Here is a 22,949-nt window from a genome sequence, read left to right on the forward strand (position 1 = left end):
CAAATTAAATTGCCCTGTTGCTTATTTTAAACTAAAAAGAACTTATTTTCTTCCACTAAATTTGCATGCTAAAAGAAACTGCATTGCAGCAGTTTTTTCTTCTTTTTAAATACTACTTCAGGGTTTTCCAATTTGAATGCAAATTTCAGAGGGTGGTATTATGTTAATTAAGAGCACTGTTTTCACAGCTAGACAAAACAGTGAGAAATTTCATAGATATCCTGTTTAATGGCAGTATGTTTTTCTTTTAAAGCATCAACATGCTGAAGTTACCTGAATACCCTAGTAAAGAAATACTCAAGGACAGACTTCTTGTGGCACTACATTGTGGCAGCTATGGTTACACAATGGCATAATGAAGTCTGGAAAACTCATCCGACTGCTGATGCACAATTCAGAGTGGCAGAAGTAATTTAGGAAACTGTCAACAGAAAAGCAGCCTAAATGCAACCCATAGGCGGGCTGATGTTTAAAATTCATAAAAGATCAGGTTTTTTTTTTTCTTCTCTTTTTATGTTTTCTTTGTTTGTAAAATGAGTAGAAAACACAAAATCACAGTAGAGTTCATTTTTAAAAATGCTAATTGAAAATTGTAGAAACTGTGTTTTTTCATATTTTTTAAATCTTGTCCAAGATTGTGTTAAGGCAAAATTTTATTCTGCATTCCACCTCTGCTATGTAACTATCTTGTTGAAAGGGTATTTTCTCTTTATTTTCCAATGTATTATATGAGGACATTCAACTGGTATGTTCTCTTGCATGTAAAGTGCCATTTATATTTTGGAAAACTGTTGTATAGAATGGATTAATTTAGATTGTGTATAAAACCACAAATATGTATTTTCCCACATTGCATCTATATTGCAATGATTTTTTAGCTTTTTAGTATTTTAATATATAATATAAAATTTAGAGTGATGTGACTAACAGCTGATGAAATGGCATCTGATTTATATATTAAAGCTTATACTGTGTTATATTAATTAGTTTCATCTTTCAGTGGTGAGTTTTCCATATGTACACATTGTGGTTTCAAAATTTTTCTTATGCCTTAATTTATGATGAAGGTAAAATTAAAAAATATTTTACCATATTTCCTTTCATTATGTTTATCTGTGAACTCTGACACACATTTAAAGAAGTAATCTGATGTGCAGATTACAGTTTGTACTTTTTTATTTCATAATTTTACTTTTTGTGATTAAAATATTAAGTTCAACTGATATATGCCTAAAATGGAACACTGGTTATTTTTAATTTTTGGGTGGTCTTATCAGCTTTCATTTATTTTTTTTTTTTTTTCACAAAGACAAACTCCAGTCCTTATAGCACACTTTTTTTTTTTTTTTTTAAAAGAAAGGCAGAGTTACAGAGGGACAGATGGAGAGAGGGAGAGAGATTTTCCATCCACTGGTTCACTCCCAAAATGGCTGCAACGGCCAGAGCTCGGCCAATCCAAAGCCAGGAGCCAGGAGCTTCCTCCGGGTCTCCCAAGTGGGTGTAGGAGCCCAAGGACCTGGACCATCTTACGCTGTTTTCCCAGGTCATGGCAGAGTGCTGGATCGAAAGTGGAGCTTCTGGGACTGGAACTGGAACCCAAATGGGATGCGGCACTGCAGGTGGTGGCTCCACTGCTATGCCCACAGCCCTGGCCCAAGCATAATGTTTAAAGAGAAGTGGGAGCACTCACAATATAGAAATGCTAACAGAGGGATTTGTGATTTTATGACCTTGCCTCTGAAAGCTAAAAATAGAGTATCAAATGTCATTGTTTAAAAAAAAAAGTCATTGTTATTGATAGAATGACACACAGATTTTTCTCTGTGAGTGCACAGATAGTATATTTATTTGTCCAGTGTTGTTAGAGAGACATATTCATTGAAAGTTTTGGTAAGTTAAACTTCTTTAATGCATTGTTTTTTACATTTTTTAATACTAAAATATCTCTCAATAGATGATGTAAAAAATAAGGAGTTCTTTAAAATTATTGTTAGCTCGAAAATTGAAATTCAGATGCTTTATAATAACTGAAGCAAATAATGTTTTAGTTTTTTATTTTTTGAAAGTTTAATTATAGAAGGTCATTATTTTGCTTAAAAGAGTTACAACAAATCTATTTTTCAGATCTTAATTGCTTTTATTTATAATTCTAGAATTGGGCAACCCTCCCAACTAGAACAGGTACAGAATGCTCTAGTCTGTCCTGTATACTATAAGGCATTTATGGACAGAAAACAGAAAGGCAGTACAGAAAAAGGAAATGAGGTGCAGAGATGGCCCTATTGGTTATAGCTCAGCATTTGCCTTATTTGAATACAGTTTAATCATTTGGCCACTTGAGTGCAATTGACAGAAACATGATGCCTATGTGTTGGTTGAGACTGAAGCTTTTTATTGCAAGAGTATACTCCTAAATTAGCCTGTCTGTTAGTTTGCACAAAGTTGGATTACAGTCAATTCCATAAGGGTTCCAAGTACAAAGTCCTCAGGTCAATTTAGTTTAACAGTTTTCCCCTTTTGGTCAGCCTCTCAATTTTCAAGAGATTGACTAAAATTCTGGACCTTGGTACCATTCTGTGTCACATCATAAATGACGTACAGTTGAATAATTTTTTATATTTTTGCTGATCTAGTGGAAGTGAGACCATTCAACACCAAATGGATGGTTGCATACAAACATTTAGGGTTTGTATAAATATGTATATATATGTATATATACACATACAAAGAGAGAGAGCAAAAGAGTGAGTGAGCGCATCAAGGGACCATTATGATAACTATCAGGAGAAGCACTGTAAAAACTGAAGTGTACTCCTTAACAGGAGCCTCAGTGAACTGAGCCAATAAAAATCAAAGCAGACTTCTGGCAGGATAGAACGGCAATTGAGTCTCATTGGTCACAGTCTGTGTTTAGGGTGTGATGGTGATTAAGATTCATAGTTTGCTGTAGAATGGTCTGATTTATGGAGCTTTAGCCTGTTACCACAAGTCTTAATAACCTGGAGATACTCTAGAACACAGAAATTAGACAACCTTGGAAAAGCCAAACTTGCCATCTACCACTTAGGATGCCTGCAAGTCAATTGTTAGTTGATCCTGTAAACACACCATATTTTCCATTTTCCTTACAAAATTTCCCTAATGTATTTGGTGGCCATGTCTAAAGAAACAGTGATATCAGCACCTTAATTAAGCCTTCCATAGTAGCAAATCAGGGAAAAGACACACAGCATTCAGTTTTGTTCAATATTATACGTAAGCTGGCTGACGCTGCGGCTCACTAAGCTAATCCTCTGCCTACGGTGCCGGCACCCCAGGTTCTAGTCTTGGTTGGGGTGCCGGATTCTGTCCCGGTTGCTCCTCTTCCAGTTAAGCTCTCTGCTGTGGCCCAGGAAGGCAGTGGATGATGGCCCAGGTCCTTGGGCCCTGCACCCGCATGGGAGACCAGGAGGAAGCAGCTGGCTCCTGGCTTCGGATAGGTGCAGTGCGCTGGCCATAGCAGCCATTTAGGGGGTGAACCAATGGAAGGAAGACCTTTCTCTCTGTCTTTCTCTCTCACTGTCTAACTCTGCCTGTCAAAAAAAAAAAAAAAAAAAAAAAAAAAAAAAAAAAACCAAAAAACAAAAAACATGTTGAGACAATGCATTAAAGCTTTATATATGGCACTTAGTCCTCTCAGAGGTTATGAGAGATACATGGGGTTCTCTTATTAGGGGCATAGGACTTCCAGTGACTGTTTCATAGGGGTCAGCTTGTCCACTGAGGGTCAGTCTACAATACCTCTGACCAAGGTAATACAATTGATTCAGTGTGCTTTGCCCTATGTTATTGTATTTGTAATAGCCGTATTTAACTGTTTTATAACTTGTCCAGGAAAATGACTACTGCTGTCACTGGAGATTTCTCCATGAATGCTCTATGGGGGAAAATATGTTTCTTAATAACCTTTTAGCTATTGTTAAGGCATCAGTCTTCCTATGTGGGAAAGCTTCTTTACAACCAGAAAATATGCAGAAAGTGCCATTTGAATGAAACTCCTTGTAAATGTTCAAATGGCCCATCAGGTAGTGAAAATGTACTTGAAGTTTCTGATTGTCTTCCCAAGACTCTGGATTTGACAAAACAAATATTAGTTATAAGCCATTTCAGGAACTTCAGAACATTAACCATATGATTTTTTTCCCATAGTTTGGACCATTTTTCCCTTTTTAATGGTGAATCATGGAGTGAAGAGCTTACATTGGAAACTTTAAGGATCAGAAGGCTACTGAGGCACTCCATGAGTTCATGTTTAGTACTGAATTTTCATCATCTCAAATGCCAATTTTGTTTCTCTAATTCAGGTGCACAGCACTGTTTATTAAATAAGTTATCATAAGTAATTTGAGTTGGATTAACCTTTAGGAGTTCATTCAAATTGGATCTCTTAATTTCAGTACTGGCTGATTTTGCATGAAAATCTGCCTAAGTATTTCCTTGGTATTTAATTCTCTTTCTGCTTGATTTTGGGCTAGCAGTTTTATGAAGCAGTTGGTTTCATCATTACAGTTTTACAGGTCAGCTGGAGCTGTCAATCCTCAGCTCCTCTCTTAGCTACCTACCTGCCCACATAACTTCCACAAGTTCATATTCCTCTAAACCACCTTTTTATATACCTTCAGTTTTCTTGTGTTAGGACTTGCTTGGCTGTTGGAGACAAATACTTGGCTTCAAACCTGGTAGAATTAGGCACAAGTAAAATAACTCAAAAAGTGACTTGGTGGAATTTTAATAACTCAAAAAGTGACTTGGTGGAATTTTATTGCCTAAGATTCCACAGGCTTGGCACCAGCTTGAACAGCTCCTTACCAGGGACATCTCAAACTAACAGCATACACTGTAAATTGTTGTCTTCCATAAACAACGGTCAAGGAGGTCTTCTGCCCATTCAGACCCACTTTATTGCATGGACATGGGCCTCTGCATGTATGCAAGGCCTCTTCCTCAGACAAGGTGTTTAAAAAGAAGGATGCCTGCCGCCCAGGGGGCTGAACCTCTTTGGTGCCCCCACTGGGTGTCTGAGCCTGAAGTTTACATCTCCTGCCATGCTGTTCTATCTGCATTAAAAGCCTTCTCTGCCTTAACCTGCTGCTGCTTTGCCCTACTGGAACATATAAAATCCTAAAACCTAACAGTTTATGCTGGAACCCAGGAAGGTGAGTGGTCCGTGGGGAACCTCCCCTGTCCCTTGCTTCTTCAACACACAACACTGGTCACTATCTTGGGAAATGTGAGTTCTTTTGAGTCCCACTGGAGGGCCATGCTGTACTCTCCATCTGTCTGAAAATCCTGGTGCTCAGCCAAGGTCCTTCCTCCAGCCTGGGGAACTGTCCTTTCTGGCCCTGACCTCTGTAATCCTGGGGATGCCTGGAGGTGAGGGCTGGTCTCACCTGTTTAAGGTAGATAGATCCAGGGATGCCCACCTCTCCCCCTCCTCCCATTTTTGACTCTGGGACTCACCCCCAGTCCCTTTCCACATGGGAAACACCCATGCAAGTCACCTCACCTAAGGATTCACTTCTTGGGTGTCTTCTCTAGAATCATAAAACTATATCCAGGGAAAGAAATTCAGCCAAAGTGACACCTCTTGATCCGTAATTCAGTTTGGCTAAAATATAACCTGGACAATAATAGTCAATGGCCCAAAAATGGGACCTCTGACTCCCAAATTTTCCGAGACTTAGCTTCATCAATCTCAGCCGAAAGTGGACTGAGGTTCCCTCTCTAGGGGCATTCTTCAACCTCCATAGTTGCCCTTCACTCCTTAGGGGAAAGATCAGACCCCTAACCCTGAGCCTCTTAGGAAAGACATCAAACCTCTAATCCTTGAGCCTCCAAAGTCAGCCGACTTTGATCACATCTGACTGTTGATCACACCCCTCTGCCCTGTCCTCCTCCATATGCTGCCTTGGCTTCCTCTGTAGAATCTTCCTAACCTTCCGATCTTTGTTCAGGTGTCCTTTCCACTCCCTCCACCATCACCACCACCACCTCCTTCTACCCATTCATGCTCTTGGCAGCCAGTCTCAGAGGAACTGTCCCCTTTCTGTGAACCTGCTTCTCAGTCCTCTTCTCTCTCGCTTCCCTCTTCTTGCTCCCCTCCTACTACCTGGTCATGCTCACAATAGCCACAGCTGCCTCCTGCTACTTACCCTCCACTGCCAGCCCCTCTCTTGCCCCTCCAGGAGGTGGTTGGTGCAGAGGGCGTTGTTAATGTCCATGTTCCATTGTCACTTTGTGACCTGGCCTAAAATGAAGTGTTTAGGCTCCTTTACCACAGATCTTGCCCACTACACCAAAGAAATTCCTCTATCCTACTGACAGCTGTGATCTAACCTATTAGGATATTATTATTTCCTCTTCAGCTACACCTGAAGAGAAGGTCTGTATTTAGGCTGTCATCACAGCCTTTGCCAGCTCCTTACACACACAGGACTCTAAACAGTACCCTGCTGGAATTAATGCAGTTTTTCCCAGTGACCCCCAATGGAAGTACTATTCCAAGTCCATGGACCCAGCAATAATGGTGCATTTCTTAACCTGCATATTTTAGAGAATGGAAAAGACTTAGGGCAGGGAATTACAGAAAAATTCAAGTCACCTGAAAGCCTGATGGTAACCCTGCCACCCCGCAAGGCTTTTATGAGCCAACTCAGAGAGGCCCTCCTCAAATATATCAACTTAGATCTAGAGTCAGAGGTAAGGGTACTATTGCCACATTCATTTTATTTCCCAGGCATCCCCCAGATATCCAAAAAATAGGTTAAAAAATTAGAGGATGAGACATAGGCCTCTCAAAAGGACCTCCTAAAAGCCACCTTCAAGGTCTTTAATAATAAGAGAGATTTAAAACTCAAAAACTAAAAAGAGATTGGGCTAAACACCAGCTACTTCTGCACTTCAAGGGGGCCAGCAAAAACCTCTGCCTACTGCGCTTTAGAGCCTACAGGACCTTGTCTTGAGTGCAAGAAGGAAGGATACTGGGCAAGAGCTTGTGCCAATCCCCGGGCTCTGCTGGGGCAATGCTCGGCATGTAAGGTAAGAAGACACTGGCAGTCTGAACCAGGATTGTCCCTTCCTGACCTTCTTGAACTAGCTGCTGAGGACTGACTAGGCCTGAGTTTGAGGGCCCCTGCCATCATCACCAATGTGGACCCCAGGGTTTGCCTGAAGGTAGCAGGTAAGCTCATCTTTCTCCTTTGACAGAGGGAAATGTATTCAGTTTTATGAGAACATATGGGACATTTAGTCCTTTCCTCTTTCTATTATGGGGAGGTGGGGGTCAATGGCCAAATTTTACAGCTGCTCAAAAATCAACCCCTTATTTGCTCAATAGGATCTACTATCTCCTCTCATTTCCTTTTCCTACCTACCTGTGTGATTTCACTCCTTGGATGGGACTTACTGGCTAAGCTATACTCTGCCATTATGTTATAAGCCTCTGACCCTTACCTGCCTACCCTCCTATTGCTAGCCCTTCTCTCGAGACCCCAAATCTTTCACAACTTCCAGATATACTTTCTAGCCAGGAAGACCCCTTTGGAATACTGAATACCCCTCAGTTGTTCTCCATCACACCCCCATAATAATATCCCTCAAGGACCCCTCCTGATTCCCTGACAAAGCTCAATATCCCCCTAAGCCACAGGCCTTGCAAGGGCTTGAACCTGTAATTACTAGACTGCTATTAGCTGGGTATCAGGCCAGCTAATTCCACTGGGCCTGGGTTACTCAGGCCAGCTAATTCCACTTATAATACCCCCATTCTTTCTGTTAAAGAAAACCTGATTGGTACAAAAAAAAAAAAAAAAACTGCTTGGTACAAGATTTATGTATCCTAAATGAGGCTACACTCCCTGTAGTTCTGGTTTTTTGTAACCCACACACCCTCCTCTCTTTAATTCCCCCACACACTACTCATTTCACTGTTAAAGATCTTAAAAGATGCTTTCTTTACTATCCCTCTTGTTCCTTGCTTTCAATATCTTTTTGCACTACCTGAACAGACCCCTCTACTAAAATTTCTCAACAGCTAACCTGGACATTCCTCCCCCAGTAGTTCTGGGACAGTCTCCACATCTTTGGTAGATAGGCTTTATCAAATGACCTCTAAGTATTGTCCATATAACCCAGCACCCTTCTCCAGTATGTAAGTGATCTCCGGTGTAGCTCTTCTTAATGAAGTGTATTTCACAGACTATCTAGCTTCTCAACTTCCTAGCACACTGGAGCTGTTGAGTTTCCTACCAGAAGGATCAGTTTTTCAAAACCAAGGTAATCTATCTCGGATTACACATTATACCTACACACAGAGGGCTTACACATAACCGTAAGTTTTTAATTGGCCAGGTCACTGTTCCCAAATCAAAATCAAATGTATCTTCCTTCTTAGAATTGGCCATTTTTTAAAAGATTACTTGAGAGGCAGAGAGAGAGAAAGAGGGAGAGAGAGGAAGTTTCTATCTGCTGGTTCACTCCCCAAAATGGTCACAGTAGTAGAAGCTGGGCCAATCTTAAGCCAGGAACCAGGGGCTGCTTCTTCTAAGTCTCCAGTGTGGGTGCATAGGCCAAGGATTTGGACCATCTTCTGCTGCCTTCCCAGGTGAATTAGCAGGGAGCTGGATCAGAAGTAGAGCAGCCAGGACTTGAACCAGCACCCATATGGGATGCTGGCACTGCAGGCGGTGGCTTTACCCAGTACACCACAGTACCAGCCCCTGGTCAGTTTCTTCCACATATGGATACCCAATTCAGTCATCACTATACCCTTATATAGGCAGAATCCCAATGACCCTGTCACCACCTTGAATTCTCAGCTCCTACCAGGATGGCCTTCAACCAGCTAAAAAAGGCCCTCACTTCAGCCCCTGGCCATTGCTTTCCCCAATCCCTCTAAACCCTTTGATTTCCAAACCCTTTGGAAAGAGGAGTTTTACACTTGGACTCCTTACCCAGTTTTCTGGCCCTGATATTAAGCCAGTAGCTTACTTCTCTAAGCAGCTGGATAAAATCCTGCTGGGTGGGCCAACCAGTCTCTGCTTTTGCTGCCTTCACAGCTAATATTAGAAAGCTCAAAATTATTTCTTTCTCAAAACCTCACTCTACACATCTCACATTCTATTCAGTCCCTTTTATCCCACCAGGCCATCTCCATGATCTCAGCTCCCCATTTACAATCCTTTCTATAAAAACACAATGTCACACTCCAGAGGTGCTCCTCTCTTAATCCAGCCCCTCTCCTTGTAACTCCTACCCATGCTGACTATAAAGACCTCCAACACACCTGTGATGAAATCCTGATCTATTCCTAATTCCTTTTCCCAACATCTCTATTTCCCCCTGGCTAAATCCGCCCCTTGTTGGTTTACAGATAGGAGACCAAGATTAAAGGCTCCTCTTGGACGGGCTATGACATCACACAGTTTTTTACCACCAGGCACAACTAAACAACAGGTAGAGCTTATTATTTTTACCTGAGCCCTCACCCTGACCAAAGGTCTAAATGTAAATATGTACACAGATTCCAAATACGTCTATCATATCATACACTCATGCTCCTATTTGGTGAGCAAGAGGTTATATTACAACCTGGGGCTTCTCTATCATCAATGGCACCCTCATTCTAAAACTACTCCAGGCAGCAACATTCCACTAGTAGCCATCCTCCACTGCAGGAGATAGCGAATAAAAAACTTTTTAATTGCCCTGGGATACAACAAACAGAGAAGCATTGTACCAGGTCAGGTGGACCAACCTGCCACAGCCTCCCCCGTACTCACCAGAGAAGCCTGATTTGCCCTTACAAAGAGAAGTTAACAAAGCACAGTTGGTTTCTTAAGAATGTCTGAGTAATGCTTCTAAGACAGGGGACTTTTGGTCTTCTCACTTCCCTTCACAACCAACCATCACCCATCTCTTTTCCCATCTCTGTATCATTCTGTCCTGCTCTATCTGCCAAAAGCCTTCTCCCAATGGCCGTCTCAAACCCCCATATCCCGTCTCACCAGGCCAGAGGGCAAATAGATTTTACTCACATGCCTCTGATCAAAACGATAAAACTTTTTTTTTTTGTCTTTGCAGACACCTTTTCTGGGTGGGTACAGGCTTTCCCTTGTTCATCAGAGAAGGCTGACATCATGATAACCTTTCTTGTAAAAGAAATCATCCCTCAGTTCAGCCTCCCCACTAGCATTCATTCTGATAAGGGACTAGCTTTCACTTCTCAAATTACACAGGAGGTATTCACCACCCTAAAGGTAAGCTGGAAACTCCATATCCCCCGTTGCCCACAACCCTCAGGCAGGGTAGAAAGAATGAATGGTTTCATTAAGATGCATCTCAGGAAGTTTATGCTCCAAACTTAGAACCTGGCCCTCCCTCCTTCCTGCTGGGTTTCTGTGACTTCAAAGTACATCCCACACCAACTTACCCTTATTGATCTCATATACAGCCACCATTTAATTTTAGGCAATTTTCCTCTTCATCTTCTTCCCTTAGAGACTATATTCCAGAATTAGCCCAGACTCTCCAATCCCTGCTCATTTTCATGGATTCCTTCTTCCCAAAACCCTACCCTTATCCCTCTCTATTACAGGTTAATGTCAGGGACTGGGTCTATGTAAAAACCCTCAGCCTAAAGCCAGTCCAACCTAGTTAGAGTAGGTCTTCTTATTTCATCATTTTGACAACCGCCACAGCTGCCAAACTTACTAAGTTTTCCCTTCTAGATTCTTTTTTTTTCCAGGTTAAAACTTGCCCCAACCCAGGACAGTTAGGGACAGGCCTTGAGGAAGTGGCAGCTGCATGACCTGACAACCACTTCTCTTTGTCTCACCACTATTCCAGAGGATTCAGAAAAGGAGGGTATGCCTGCTCACAAAACTGTGAGCCCCTCCCTTCATATTTGATTCTGGACAGTTCTATGATCTTATTCTGACCGACTCAAAAGCTGCCATCCCCATCCAAACCCGGCAGCAACTCTGTGATTTCCTGGGGGACTGTTTCCTCCAGGGTGATCGGTTTATACTTTTGAGTGCCTTTCTGTTTGGTTGGGTGGTTCTGCTTATTCTGACCTCTGACACCCAAAGATGATTCCACACTGCTTCTCTTGACTGCTACCATGTCCCTCTCCTGTCCAGTCCCCTTTCAAAACTTTCTTGCTGCACATAACTTTCTCTCACTTTTCAATAACACAAATCTTGTATAGCAGGTAAATTTGCTACCTGTAATGCTGGCATGCCATGTGTGTGCTGGTTCATGTCCCCGCTGCTCCACTTCCAATCTTGCTCCCTGTTAATGACTGGGAAAAGCAACAAAAGATGGTTCAAGTGTTAAGGTCCCTGTCACCTACATGGGAGACCCAGACTCCCTGTTGCAGTCATTTGAGGAATGACCCAGCAGGTGAAAAATCTCTCTCTGTAACTCTGATTTTCAAATAAGAACATAAACAGTCTTTTAAATAAATAAGTAACACAAATGCATATCTCGCTAAGCACTGCTGGTTCTGGCTCTTTCTATCCTCCACCTATACTGCCCTCCCTACTCCACAGTCCTTCTGTGTCACTTCCAGGGAACACCTCTCAGTTAAAACAGAAAAGGAGAGCAACTACACATCAATATCACAAAATTCCCCTATATCAAAATGCCAATCCTTGGCCCAGTTGCACCCATTTGCCACTGTAAGCTTAGGCTCCTTTTTGCACCCCCTCCTGGGGCAACATCACCCTGGGGAATACAGTTGGCCCCTCTAACCACACTGGATAGATTACTATGTCTTCCCCCAGGCTAATGGTAAATTCACACAATCAGTCCTGTTCTCAGGCTCTCCCACCCTCTCTGTGCCCAACTCATCTATCTCTAACTCCATATGCTCTGGGGGCCTTCCCTGGCAACATGCCTCAGGAACTCAAATTGACATAGTGCCTTCTTCCAAACACATATAAATATTCTACCAACTGGTCTCTCATAGATACCCAGACACATTTTGTTGTTGATGAAAATAAATAGTCAGGAGTGGCCCAAGTTGACCCTAACATCCTCCTATAGCCTCTCACAGGTGCCACCTTATCAGTCACGCTCAACATCTAGGAGAACAGAAACAGCACAAGGCCTTTATACACGTAAACATCTGTTTCCATCCATCTGACAAATGCGCTGCATGAACAGGGGGTCTTCCTCTGTGGGATCAACACTTACCTGCCTCCCCACTAACTGGACCTGAATCTCTACTCTCATCTTTCTCCAAATGTTAATGTGGCCTCCAATAATCAATTCTGCTGGTTCTTCTAACTACAAATATTCACCAAAAAAGAGCTGTCGCCCTAAGATCCCTGGGGTCTTGCTGCTAGGGTGGGCACTAGAATAGGAAGATTTGCCCCATCCCTCTCTTGTTACCAGACCCTTTCTAAAGATAGAGAAGACACACAGTTTAGATAGCTCAGGGCCTTTTCAAGGTTCAAGACTAAGTTGACAGCATTCCTAGCGCAGCACAGAAAGGTCTCCAGGAACCCTCACACCTGCGTCCCAGAGCCCAGTGCGAAGACCAAACCTGTGCCCGAATCAGCCAGCAGTCGTGAACTTGTTTCCAGCGCACCACAAGTCCTAGCGCCCACTCCCAGCCTGGGTCTCCACGGCAGCCCTCAAACTGTGGGAAACAGCCACGTGGGCAGACGCCACGCCCATTGTCGGCGCCTCTGTGTGCTGGTCCCTTCCGTCTGCGCAAGCCCCGCCCAGCCTCACTCTTGCGCCTCAGGATGCCGAGGCCTTGCGCACCGACCGCACCACTGACGCCTCTCGCCCCTGTGTTCTCCCCGCAGAAGACACTGGTAGCCTGGAAGCCCATTGCTGGAGACACCAACCTAAGGGAGGAGCGGCTGAGTGTGAAGACCGCCACAGCCGGGCCCAGGAAAGGGTGGCGCTGAGTACAGCGTGTCCAGAAGGCAGACCGCTGTACCAGCCTCAGAACTGACGCTCATCGGGAGGAAGACGTTGGGAGCAGCGTGCAGCAACTTCCTGGAAAGAATGAGTTAGGAAAGGGCGGTGGCCGTCGTGCGGGGCTGGAAGGAGCTACTGAGACCCCCCGCGCATTTGCCCCGGCAGGCGGGGTGCAAGCCCCGGGTAGCACAGCCTTGGCTGCACGGCCCGGGAAATGAGTCTTCGGTTACTATGCACTGACTTGGGCCATATCAAATGCTATCTTTATCTGTCCAGTCACTTAAAGAAATGAAGCGTTTCCTTCTGTGCATGGGCATATGAGAGTCCTTCCACTTGGTAGCTCACGGAGATCTGCCAGGTTTTGATTTTACCTCACAGGAGCTGGAGACGTGTCCCTGTGATCCTTGCCCTCCATGGCTTCTGGAGCTGCAGAGTTGCAGGAGGCACAGGGCCCCGGGGTGCTGCAGCCTGGCAGCAAGAGAACGTGCATAGAGGCTCAGGGGCTGTGTCAGCTGGGGAATCCTTAGTTCCCTCATTTGCTCACTGAAAGTTGATAGTTCAAGGCCCGATAGGGACTCTGGGTGTTGAGTCATAGCAGTCTTTACAAAATGAGTCTTAAAAAAATGAGTCTGTGGTTCACATTTTCTCTTAACTAGCCTTGTTACCTCTGCTGCAAATCACATTTGGAAAAATTCTGCCTGAACTGCTGAGATTCATATTAATGAAATAACTAGAGGGGATTTTCAAAGTTGTCGCTCCCCCTCTTCGTGGAGGAACGACACAGAACCCTGCATTGTTCTTTCGTCTGCTCGGCCCTCCCCGGGTTTGCTGCTGGTTCTTCCCGGGTTGGCTACTATCCCTTCCACCTCCGTGGAAGGGCAGTTCCCCCTGGCCACATTCCCCACTTCCGCAGGGGAGCGGCACACCGCCGGCCGGCTCTCTCGGGGGCTGCACGGGTTCCCTTAGATGTTCCCCATAGATGTTCCTGGTGCATGCCGTCTCTCTCCTCCTTTATAGTCCTCCTCCGCCAATCCCAACTCGGCTGCCCACACGCCGAGTACGCTGCTCTCCAATCAGGAGCAAGTCCTACAGTTAATTGGTTGAACTGGAGGCAGCTGTGCGGAAGCTGTTTACTTCTCTCCCAGCGCCATATTGTGGGAGAGCAGATGCATAGAATAAGTCCTAATTCGAGTAACTTAGTCTAGTCCGGATTGCTCCCCACAGATCCCCCTTTCTTTTTATTTTTTAGCGTTGATACGTGCCTGTCTTCGGTGTCCCGCGGCACACACTCTGCTCTACTTGCTAGAGTTGCCACAGGCTCTTACAAGTCCTATCAGGCAAACCGAATCCGGGTCCTCTCTTCGCCATGTTGTGAGGAGGTTTTTAGGCGCTGATGCGTGCCTGTGTTCGGTGCCCTGCAGCGCATACTCTGCTCTGCTAGAACTGCCTGCAGGTGTTTACAAAACCTATCAGGCAAACCGAATCCAAGCCTTCTCATTGCCGTATTGTGGGGGAGACTTATTAGTGTTGGTTTGTGCCTATCTTCGGTGACCTGCAGCTCATACTCTGGTCGAGCTGCTTGCTGGCGCTTACCGCCTTAATTAGGCAGACCGAATCCAAGCCTCCTAATGGTTGTATTGTGGGGAAGCCTTACTGATGTTAATTCGTGCCTGTCTTCGGTGACCTGCGGCGCATAAGCTGCTAGCCGCCCAGGTGCTCATCGCCTCACTAATCGGGCAGACCGAATCCAAGCCTTCTAATTGCCATGTTGAGGGGAGGCCTTATTTTTCTCTATTTCTCTATCTCCGGGCATTCCTATTTCTCCCATTTTACTTCTATCTTCCAGCATTCCTATTTTTCTCATCTTACTTCTAAACTTCTGTTTCTCTTATCCCCGCAGCTTCCCGGCACCTCGCCCCGCCGGCGGGTTCCCGGCTCTGCGCCGCTTCAGCCCGCGCCTCTCTCATCTGCGCAGCTTCCCGGCTTTGCGCGGCTCGGCTTCGCGCGCTCCGCGGTCTCCACGCTTAACCCTTTCGCGTCTGAACCACAGCCTCGCGCCAGCCCCGTTCCCTATCTATTCACGCCCCATGCTCTCTGCACGCGGCGGCTTCCGCGAGTAACACAGCGTAGCTTACGTGTCCGCCACTAGCATTCAATCTAAGTTCCCCGGGCTAGCCTGGCGAATTCAACCCAGCGTACGTCTCCGCCCCACGGTTTGGCTTCCCGTCCTTTGCTCCCCGGGCTAATCAGACGGATCCCAACCAGGCTCACGTTTCAGCTTCTGGTTTCAACTTTTCGCCCCCTATTCCCGGGCTAACTTGAGAATCCCAAAGTGGCTTTCGTATCCGCCTCGGCCTGCCCCCCACGGCTTCAATTTCCCTAATACTTTTCTCTACCCGGTATGTTTCCCCAAGCTTTCCTCCAACAATATTCCTCCCTCATTTCTCCTGGCCTCTCCCCACAGTCCGCGTCCAAGTCTGTTTGTTCTAGCTTTCACTTTCGCTTTCGCCCTTAGAGATTTCTCCCAGCTTCCCCCCGTAGTCCGTATACGAGTCTATGCCTAGGCTTTCAACAGCTTCTTCCGGCACCTCTTTTCGTCCGGCTTTTCCCTAGGCTGTTTGCTAGTCTCTCTCTCCGGTAATTTCCCAGTTCTTCCCGTTTCTTCCCTCCTAAGTTTGCTATCCGTTCTAGGTTTCCTATCCGAGTTAGGTTTCCTATCCGAGTCACGGCACCATTATGTCGCTCCCCGTCTTCATGGGGGAACGACACTAAACCCTGCCTAGGCTTCATATCCGAGTCACGGCACCATTATGTCGCTCCCCCTCTTCATGGAGGAACGACACTAAACCCTGCCTAGGCTTCATATCCGAGTCACGGCAAAAGTGAATCTGACCTCTTACAGAGGTCAAAAGAAACTTTGTGTCTTTCATGCTTCCATATGAATTTTAGGATTTTCTAGTTCTTTGAAGAATGTCACTGATATTTTGATGGCGATTGCCTTGAGTGGTATTGATATTTTCATATTAATTCCATGAACATAGAAAGTCTGTTTGTGTGTGTGTCCTTTGTGTGTGTGTCTTCAATTTCTTTCATTAGTTTATTTGCAGAGGTCTTTCACATCCTTGGCTAAATTTATTACACGATACTTTTTTGTAGCTTTTGTGAATTGGATTGTTTGTATAATCTCTTTCTGAACTAATTCATCATGCTATTTTTTGTGTGTTTGTTTTGTGTGATACACCTTTATTAAACTTATTTATTGTTGGTTATTAGTCTCTTTTTGGAGTCTATAGGTCTCTCTGAATATAAAATCATGTCATTTGGCGCTGTGGTGTAGCAGGTAAAGCCGTGGCTGGGGTGCCAGCATCCTATATGGGTGCCAGTTAGGGTTCTGGCTGCTCCACTCTGATCCAGCTCTCTGTTGTGGCCTGGGAAGGCACTAGAGAATGCCCCAAGTACTTGGGCCCCTGCACGCACGTGGAAGACCCAGAAGAAGCTCCTGACTCCCGCTTTTGGATTGTCACAGCTCCAGCCATTGCGGCCAACTAGGGAGTGAACCAGCAGATGGAAAACCACCCCCCCTTTGCTCTCCTCTCTGTGTAACTCTGACTTTCAAATGAAATAAATAAAATCTTTCAAAAAAAAAAGAATCATGTCATTTTCATACACAGACTACTTGACTTCCTCCTTTCCTATCTGTGTGCCCTTAATTTATTTCTCTCTCCTCATTGCTCTAAAACTTCCAGTACTGTATTAAGAGCCATGAGAGTGAACATCCTTGTCTGGTTCTAGATCTTGGAGGAAATGCTTTCAGCTTTTTTCCATTCAATATGTTGTTGCGTGTGGGATTTTCCTGAATAGCCTTATTGTGTCGAGGTGTGTTTCTTCCATCTCTAATTTGTTCAAGGTTTTATCACGAATGGATGTTGGGTTTGTTAAATGCTTTTTCTGCATTAACTGAGACGATTACTTGATGTTGATGTGATACGTTCATTGATTTGTGGTTGTTGAACCAGCCCTGCATTCCTGGAATAAATCCCAGTTGATCATGGAAAAAAAAGACTAAGTTGACTCCTTGGCAGCACTAACCCTACAATATTGATGAGACTCGGACCTGCTAACAGCAGGAAAAAGTGGGTCTCTGTTTATTCATAGACAGAGTGCTGTTTCTGTGTCAATCAATCTGGTCTCATATATTATGCTGCTTACAACTTGGTGGACAAGGCATCCAAAATTCATCAGTACATGTCTGACTCTTGGAATAATTGGTTTCAAAAACCCTCCTGGCTACCTTGGCTTGCACCCTCTCTCACTCCACCCATAACAAGTTTGCTTCTTATGTCCCTAGGGCCATGCACCTTTAATTACAGAGGTAATTCATCACCCAATGGTCCAGAACCTCACTCAAACTCATGTTGATAATACCTTCCTGCTAAGGGGTTTCTGATACCATCTGCTGTTCCCACACCCTCACTGGGAGAGGGAGGAACCATTCTACTGACTACACCTTTCTCAGCAAGAAGTAGCCAGTGAGACTGTCTTCACCTCCATTCCTGTTTCTGCCCTTGCTTCACTTTCCCTTTTGCTACACATTATTTAATTTTGCCTTCTCTTCTCTTCCCTTTTCTTTCTTTCTTTCCTTCCCTTCCTTGCTTTTTCTCTATTTCTTTTGCCCTCTTTCATTCTTTGTAATAAAATGCTGGATTTTTGGGGCCTTACTTACCAGGCTGTTGGGACACAAGTAGTTAACCTTCAAACCTGATAGAATTAGGCACGAATAAAATAACCCTAAAAACGACACAGTGGGATCTTATTGTCTGAGATTCCACTGGCTTGGCAACAGTTTGTTCAGTTCATTGCCCAGGAAACCCTGAGCTGATAAGAGCATACGCTGTGCATTGTTTCCTTCAACAAACAATCGTCAAGGGGTCGTCTGCCCATTCAGACCTGCCTTATCGTGGTGGCTGTGGGTCTCTGTACATATGCAAGGCTCCTTCCCTAGGCAAGAGTTTAAAAAGATGACTGCCTGCCTCCTGGGGAGCTGAACCTCTTTTCTGACTCCCCGCTTGCTGTCAGTGTGAATCTTCTCCTGCCATGCTGTTCTGTCCACAAGGGAAGCCTTTTCTGCCTTTACCAGCCACCTCTGTGTCGATTGGGACATACAAAATCCTAAAATCTACAATTTGTTCTATGTTTTTCCTCTTTTCTTATTTTAGAACAACCAATGATTCTATTTTAGGATGAAAATTACTCTATTTTTTCTCAGTAAAAATTCAACTTAAAGCTTCCATTTGCTAAAAGACACTTCTTACTACTTTCCTTCCATATGAAGTTATTTTAATTATCATCTGTCTATTAATTAGAATTTTTACTCTTAGTAACTTACACTGAAAACCTTATGAAGTCAGCAATTTTTAGCTATCTGTCCCTATACCAATATTTTATGAATATATATTTCATACTTTCTCAAAATGTGCTTCTTCACTGGACAGTTTTTCAAGGTGGAACAGGACATTTTTATAAAGAGACCCAAATATATTCTGTCTCTCCATACAATTTAAGAAGTCAGAAGTAAACTTATTACAGAACAACACCCAAGGCTGGTCGGAGGAGTTGCTTTGGAATCCCCAGGCCTGGGTCCCTACATGCAGAAACTGACGGACATCAAGGTGGTGATAGACAAGTGGAAGAAGAAAGGAGGCTCTTATTGCAAAGTGCAGAGCCAGTAGGTGGGCAGCTATCATTTAACTCCTGGGCTTCCCGAGGGATTAGGGGGTGAAAGTTCTTTCAGATTGAAGTTGGGGATTCTTGTTCAGCTTGTGTCCAAGCTCCTGGATTTTTGACAGTGCTTGTGGCCTTTATTTTATTGGTCAGTAATGCCGTGTTCTTTAGGGAATTTATCTGATGGCCAGGTGGGCTACAGTTTGTTTAGGGGCTATGTGCAGGTAGTAGTTATTTTCTGCACCACACCTGGAGTTCCCTGCAACAAAACCCTTTGCGTCAATACCATCAAGGTGTTATCTATTGGAGAAGCAAACGCCTTCATGAGTCCAGTGATTAGAACCTTCTGGGGCTCGCTGCCCCACTCCCTTAATTCAATGAGTTAATTTTAGTCAGTGATTGATTTGCTATCAAAAAGCTGGGCAAGGATTCTAGGAGACTGGGCCTGACGATATCTAGCATCTGCCTTTAAGACACTGTTTATGGGCTTGATTTCAAACTGTTTCATGTTTTATCTTATTTAGAAATAATGCAGGTATTCAATAAATAGCCGTCATTCAATTTAGCTGGCATAATTCGAAAGGGAGAAGTTGCCAAAGAGATTTGGGAAACTTTTTAGGTAAACGTTTTGAAAAATTTAATTATTGTTAAAAACACTCATTTGTAAACATATATTCCACTTACTTTTTATTCAGTTGTGCTTAAATAGCTCATGAAAAATCTCATAGGATGTTAGAAAAAGCTGGCCATCATCTCAAGTTATTTCCCTGTTAGCCATTTTTATAGCATCTGCAAATCAGGTATTCATCACCGAAGTCAGACCCCTACAGATAAATTTTTTTTCTGATAACTCAGAAGATATGGCTGTTTTAATGAAGCTAACAATATTTTTTAAACTTATTTTATTTTTTTTTTTTTATTTGACAGGTAAAGTTACAGACAGTGAGAGAGAGAGAGACAGAGAGAAAGGTCTTCCTTCCCTTGGTCCACTCCCCAAATGGCCGCCACGGCTGGTGTTGTGCTGATCCGAAGCCGGGAGCCAGGTGCCTCCCCTGGTCTCTCATGCGGGTGCAGGGGCCCAAGCACCTGGGGCATCCTCCACTGCCCTCCCAGGCCACAGCAGAGAGAGAGCTGGACTGGAAGAAGAGCCACTGAGACCAGAACCCGGTGCCTACATGGGATGCTGGCGCCACAGGCAGAGGACCAACCAAGTGAGCCACGGTGCCGGCGCAACAATATTAAACTATACTTACCAAAGATTTACCCAGCTCGTGAAAATTTGAAAAACATTTTTGATGTGAGTCTGGGTACCTAAATTTTTATGCTAGGTTCCTGCCCCTCACAATAAGAATTCTAAGTCAAGGCATAGTAACATGCACAAGTAGGACTAGAATTTATTTAAAGGTGAGAAAGTGAACATACATTCATACATGAGTGTGGGCCGCCCCACATGCAGAAACATCCCATGGTGTTCCAGAGGGTTGCCCAAAGATAAAGAGAGTGGAAAAATCTTGAAAAATACCCCCAACCATGGTCGGGGCTTCTCCCTCATTCTCATTCATTTTTATGAATGAATGAAAGGGGTGGTGCCTTAGCATGTGTGAGACCATCTGGGAGTTTTACAGGACCTCCACATGGAGGGTTTTTTTTTTTTTTTTTTGGACAGGCAGAGTGGACAGAGAGAGAGACAGAGAGAAAGGTCTTCCTTTACCATTGGTTCACCCTCCAATGGCCACTGTGGCCAGCACACTGCACTGATCCGAAGCTGGGAGCCAGGTGTTTCTCCTGGTCTCCCATGGGGTGCAGGGCCCAAGCACTTGGGCCATCCTCCCCTGCACTCCCGGGCCACAGCAGAGAGCTGGCCTGGAAGAGGGGCAACCGGGACAGAATCTGGTGCCCCAACTGGGACTAGAACCCGGTGTGCCGGTGCCGCAAGGTGGAGGATTAGCCTTTTGAGCCGCAGCACCGGCTCTCCACATGGAGTTTAATATCCATATGGTCATCATGTTGTCTCCCCATTCCTAGTCCTAGATGAGACACAGGTGTGTCCTGGGAAGCTGGGCATTTTAGGCCAACAGATAAAGAGAGAACATTATATTGCAGGGTCGCAACATTTCCAGGTCATCTAGGCCTAACTGGCTGCCTGCCTATTCATATTATATCAATTTTGATTAGTTACTATTTTTCTGAGATGATAGAGTATTTCTCACTTACCTACAGTTTTGCTTTCTATAATACATATGGTCATCCACAATCCAAAAGCATTAAATCCCAGATATATCTGGAAAATTCCAGACATAAACAATTCATAGATTTTAAATTATATACTCTTTTACATAGTATGACAAAATATTATACCATTCTGCTTGGGACTTTGAGCAGTGTGTTCAAGCTATACGTGTTATCATTAATCACTTAGGATGTACTTTGGGTAAAATAATGTAGAAAATTTACAACTCAAAGGCACAGAGCTAGGACTACATTGGCTCAAAGAAGTAAGGTTTTAGGTAAATCCCCAACTAAGGTAAGATGGCCAAAAAATCACCTTAAACAAAAATAAGGCTTATTATGTTAATTTAAGCTAATGCCTTCTCCATAGTAAGAGTTTCTAGTGAAAGTCGTTTTTCTCTTCCTGATGCAGAGAGGGAGATGCCCTTACAAATGAACGTTTCTTTGATAGATGTACATTTTTTTTACAAGGCTCTATTAGCTTTTAATTACTAGAAGAAACATGTAGCTACTTATGAAGGACTGAGTTTTGTTTTGACTTGTGGTTTTAGAGGTTCACAGTGGAAGATCTGGTGGTCCTATTGGCTTGGTATCTGATGAGGTCTCTTTCCTGGCAGAGTTCTGAGGCAACACAGAGCATATGTTAAGAGGGAGTGTGGAGCCATAGTGAAGGGAGGATCACATGGTAAGCCATGAAGGAGACAGAGAGTGGTTGGACCCAGCTTTAGGTTATATATAGCCAACCTTCTCCTGTGAACGACCTTCTAAGGGCATGCACAGATGACCTAAGACCTCCCACTAAAGATCATAATTGGATTTATTTCCCATCTTCTTAGTGCTGTTAACCATGACTTTGAGGTTTAAAGTCCAGCATGAGTTCTGGAGCCAAATCTTTTGCAAACTATGGCAAAAGCATTTCAAAACAGCCAACTAAATACTAGAAAGTTGTGTTTTTGAAACTGTTTTATTTAGAAAAGCAGTCTTTTCTATTTAACTTCTGTGTTTCAGCTAGATGACTGAATTCATGGCAGAGACCATTAAAGAACAAGGCAGAGAAAGTGTTTTTATATACCTGGACTCAAATAAAGAAGCAAATCCATTTGACCAGAAGACCAAAAACATTTAGCTTTCTTCTTGTTATTGAATGGGACGGTAACTAAGTGAAAATGGTAACAGATTCAATTTTTCTTATTGATTAGTCATTTAAGCTTTCCATTTGTCCTTTATAAACAGTCTTTTAAAACAGGCAATAAAAGTTTGTAACCTTTTTAGAAGGTTCTGCACGTCAATAAGTATCCCTGGGTGGGCTAATTGGGAGCCCTCTGTCCTAGTCATCTTCTATTGCTGTAACAAAATACTGAAGACTAAGTATAGAGAAATTTATAGAAAAGAGAAGTTTATTTGGCTCATGGTTCTCGAGTATGGCTAAGCATCAGGTGAGAACCCTTTTGCTGCACCGTAACATGGAGCATGGCATCATGTGGTGAGACACAGCAAACGTGCTAGCTTGAGCCTCCCTTCCTCTCCTTACAAAGCCGCTGATGCCACCACGGGGGCCTGACACTCACAGTCTCACCTCATCCTAATTACCTTCCTACACTTGATCTTAGCCAAAAGGCAGAGAAGTGATCCTAATTATCTTCCTAAAGTACACTTTCAAATGTCATTAATATATGATTTGGAGATTAAGTTCCCAATGATGAAACCAAAGAACCTTCATTTTAGTTTTTTCTTTAAAAAGTGTTTCTTTAATTGAAGGCAGAAAGAGACAAAGAGAGAGCTTCTATTTGCTGATTCACTCTCCTAATGCCTGCAATGGCCAGGAGACCAAAGTCAGGAGACAAGAACTCAATCTGAGACCCTATGTATAATAGAAACCCAATTAGTTGAGCAATTATCACCACTTTCCAGAGTCCATGTTAGTATGAAGTTGGAATCAGGAGTCAGAGTCAGGTATCAAACCCACTTACTCCAATATGGGACATGGATGTCTTAACTGGCCAGTGCCTTCCCCTCACCTTCATTTT

General features: G+C 43.8%; 1 protein-coding gene across 8 annotated transcripts in view; it reads left to right on the forward strand.

Annotated features, from left to right (window-relative positions):
• Window positions 1-22,080, forward strand: part of HACE1 (HECT domain and ankyrin repeat containing E3 ubiquitin protein ligase 1) — a 154,158-nt gene extending 132,078 nt beyond the window's left edge. For 6 of the 8 annotated variants that reach the window (XM_051855413.2, XM_070073752.1, XM_051855408.2 and 3 more), the window contains one exon: window positions 254-1,223. In XM_051855413.2, coding sequence (XP_051711373.1) covers window positions 254-356 — 103 coding nt within the window. In that variant the 3' untranslated portion in view covers window positions 357-1,223. Of the gene's footprint in view, window positions 1-253; window positions 1,224-12,854; window positions 16,620-21,930 lie in introns of those variants that run through there. The other 2 variants (XM_051855409.2, XM_051855411.2) reach the window with 2 other exon arrangements.
• Window positions 22,081-22,949: the final 869 nt, after the last annotated feature.

This window comes from Oryctolagus cuniculus, chromosome 5 (assembly GCF_964237555.1).
Source record: "Oryctolagus cuniculus chromosome 5, mOryCun1.1, whole genome shotgun sequence".
Lineage (NCBI taxonomy): Eukaryota > Metazoa > Chordata > Mammalia > Lagomorpha > Leporidae > Oryctolagus > Oryctolagus cuniculus.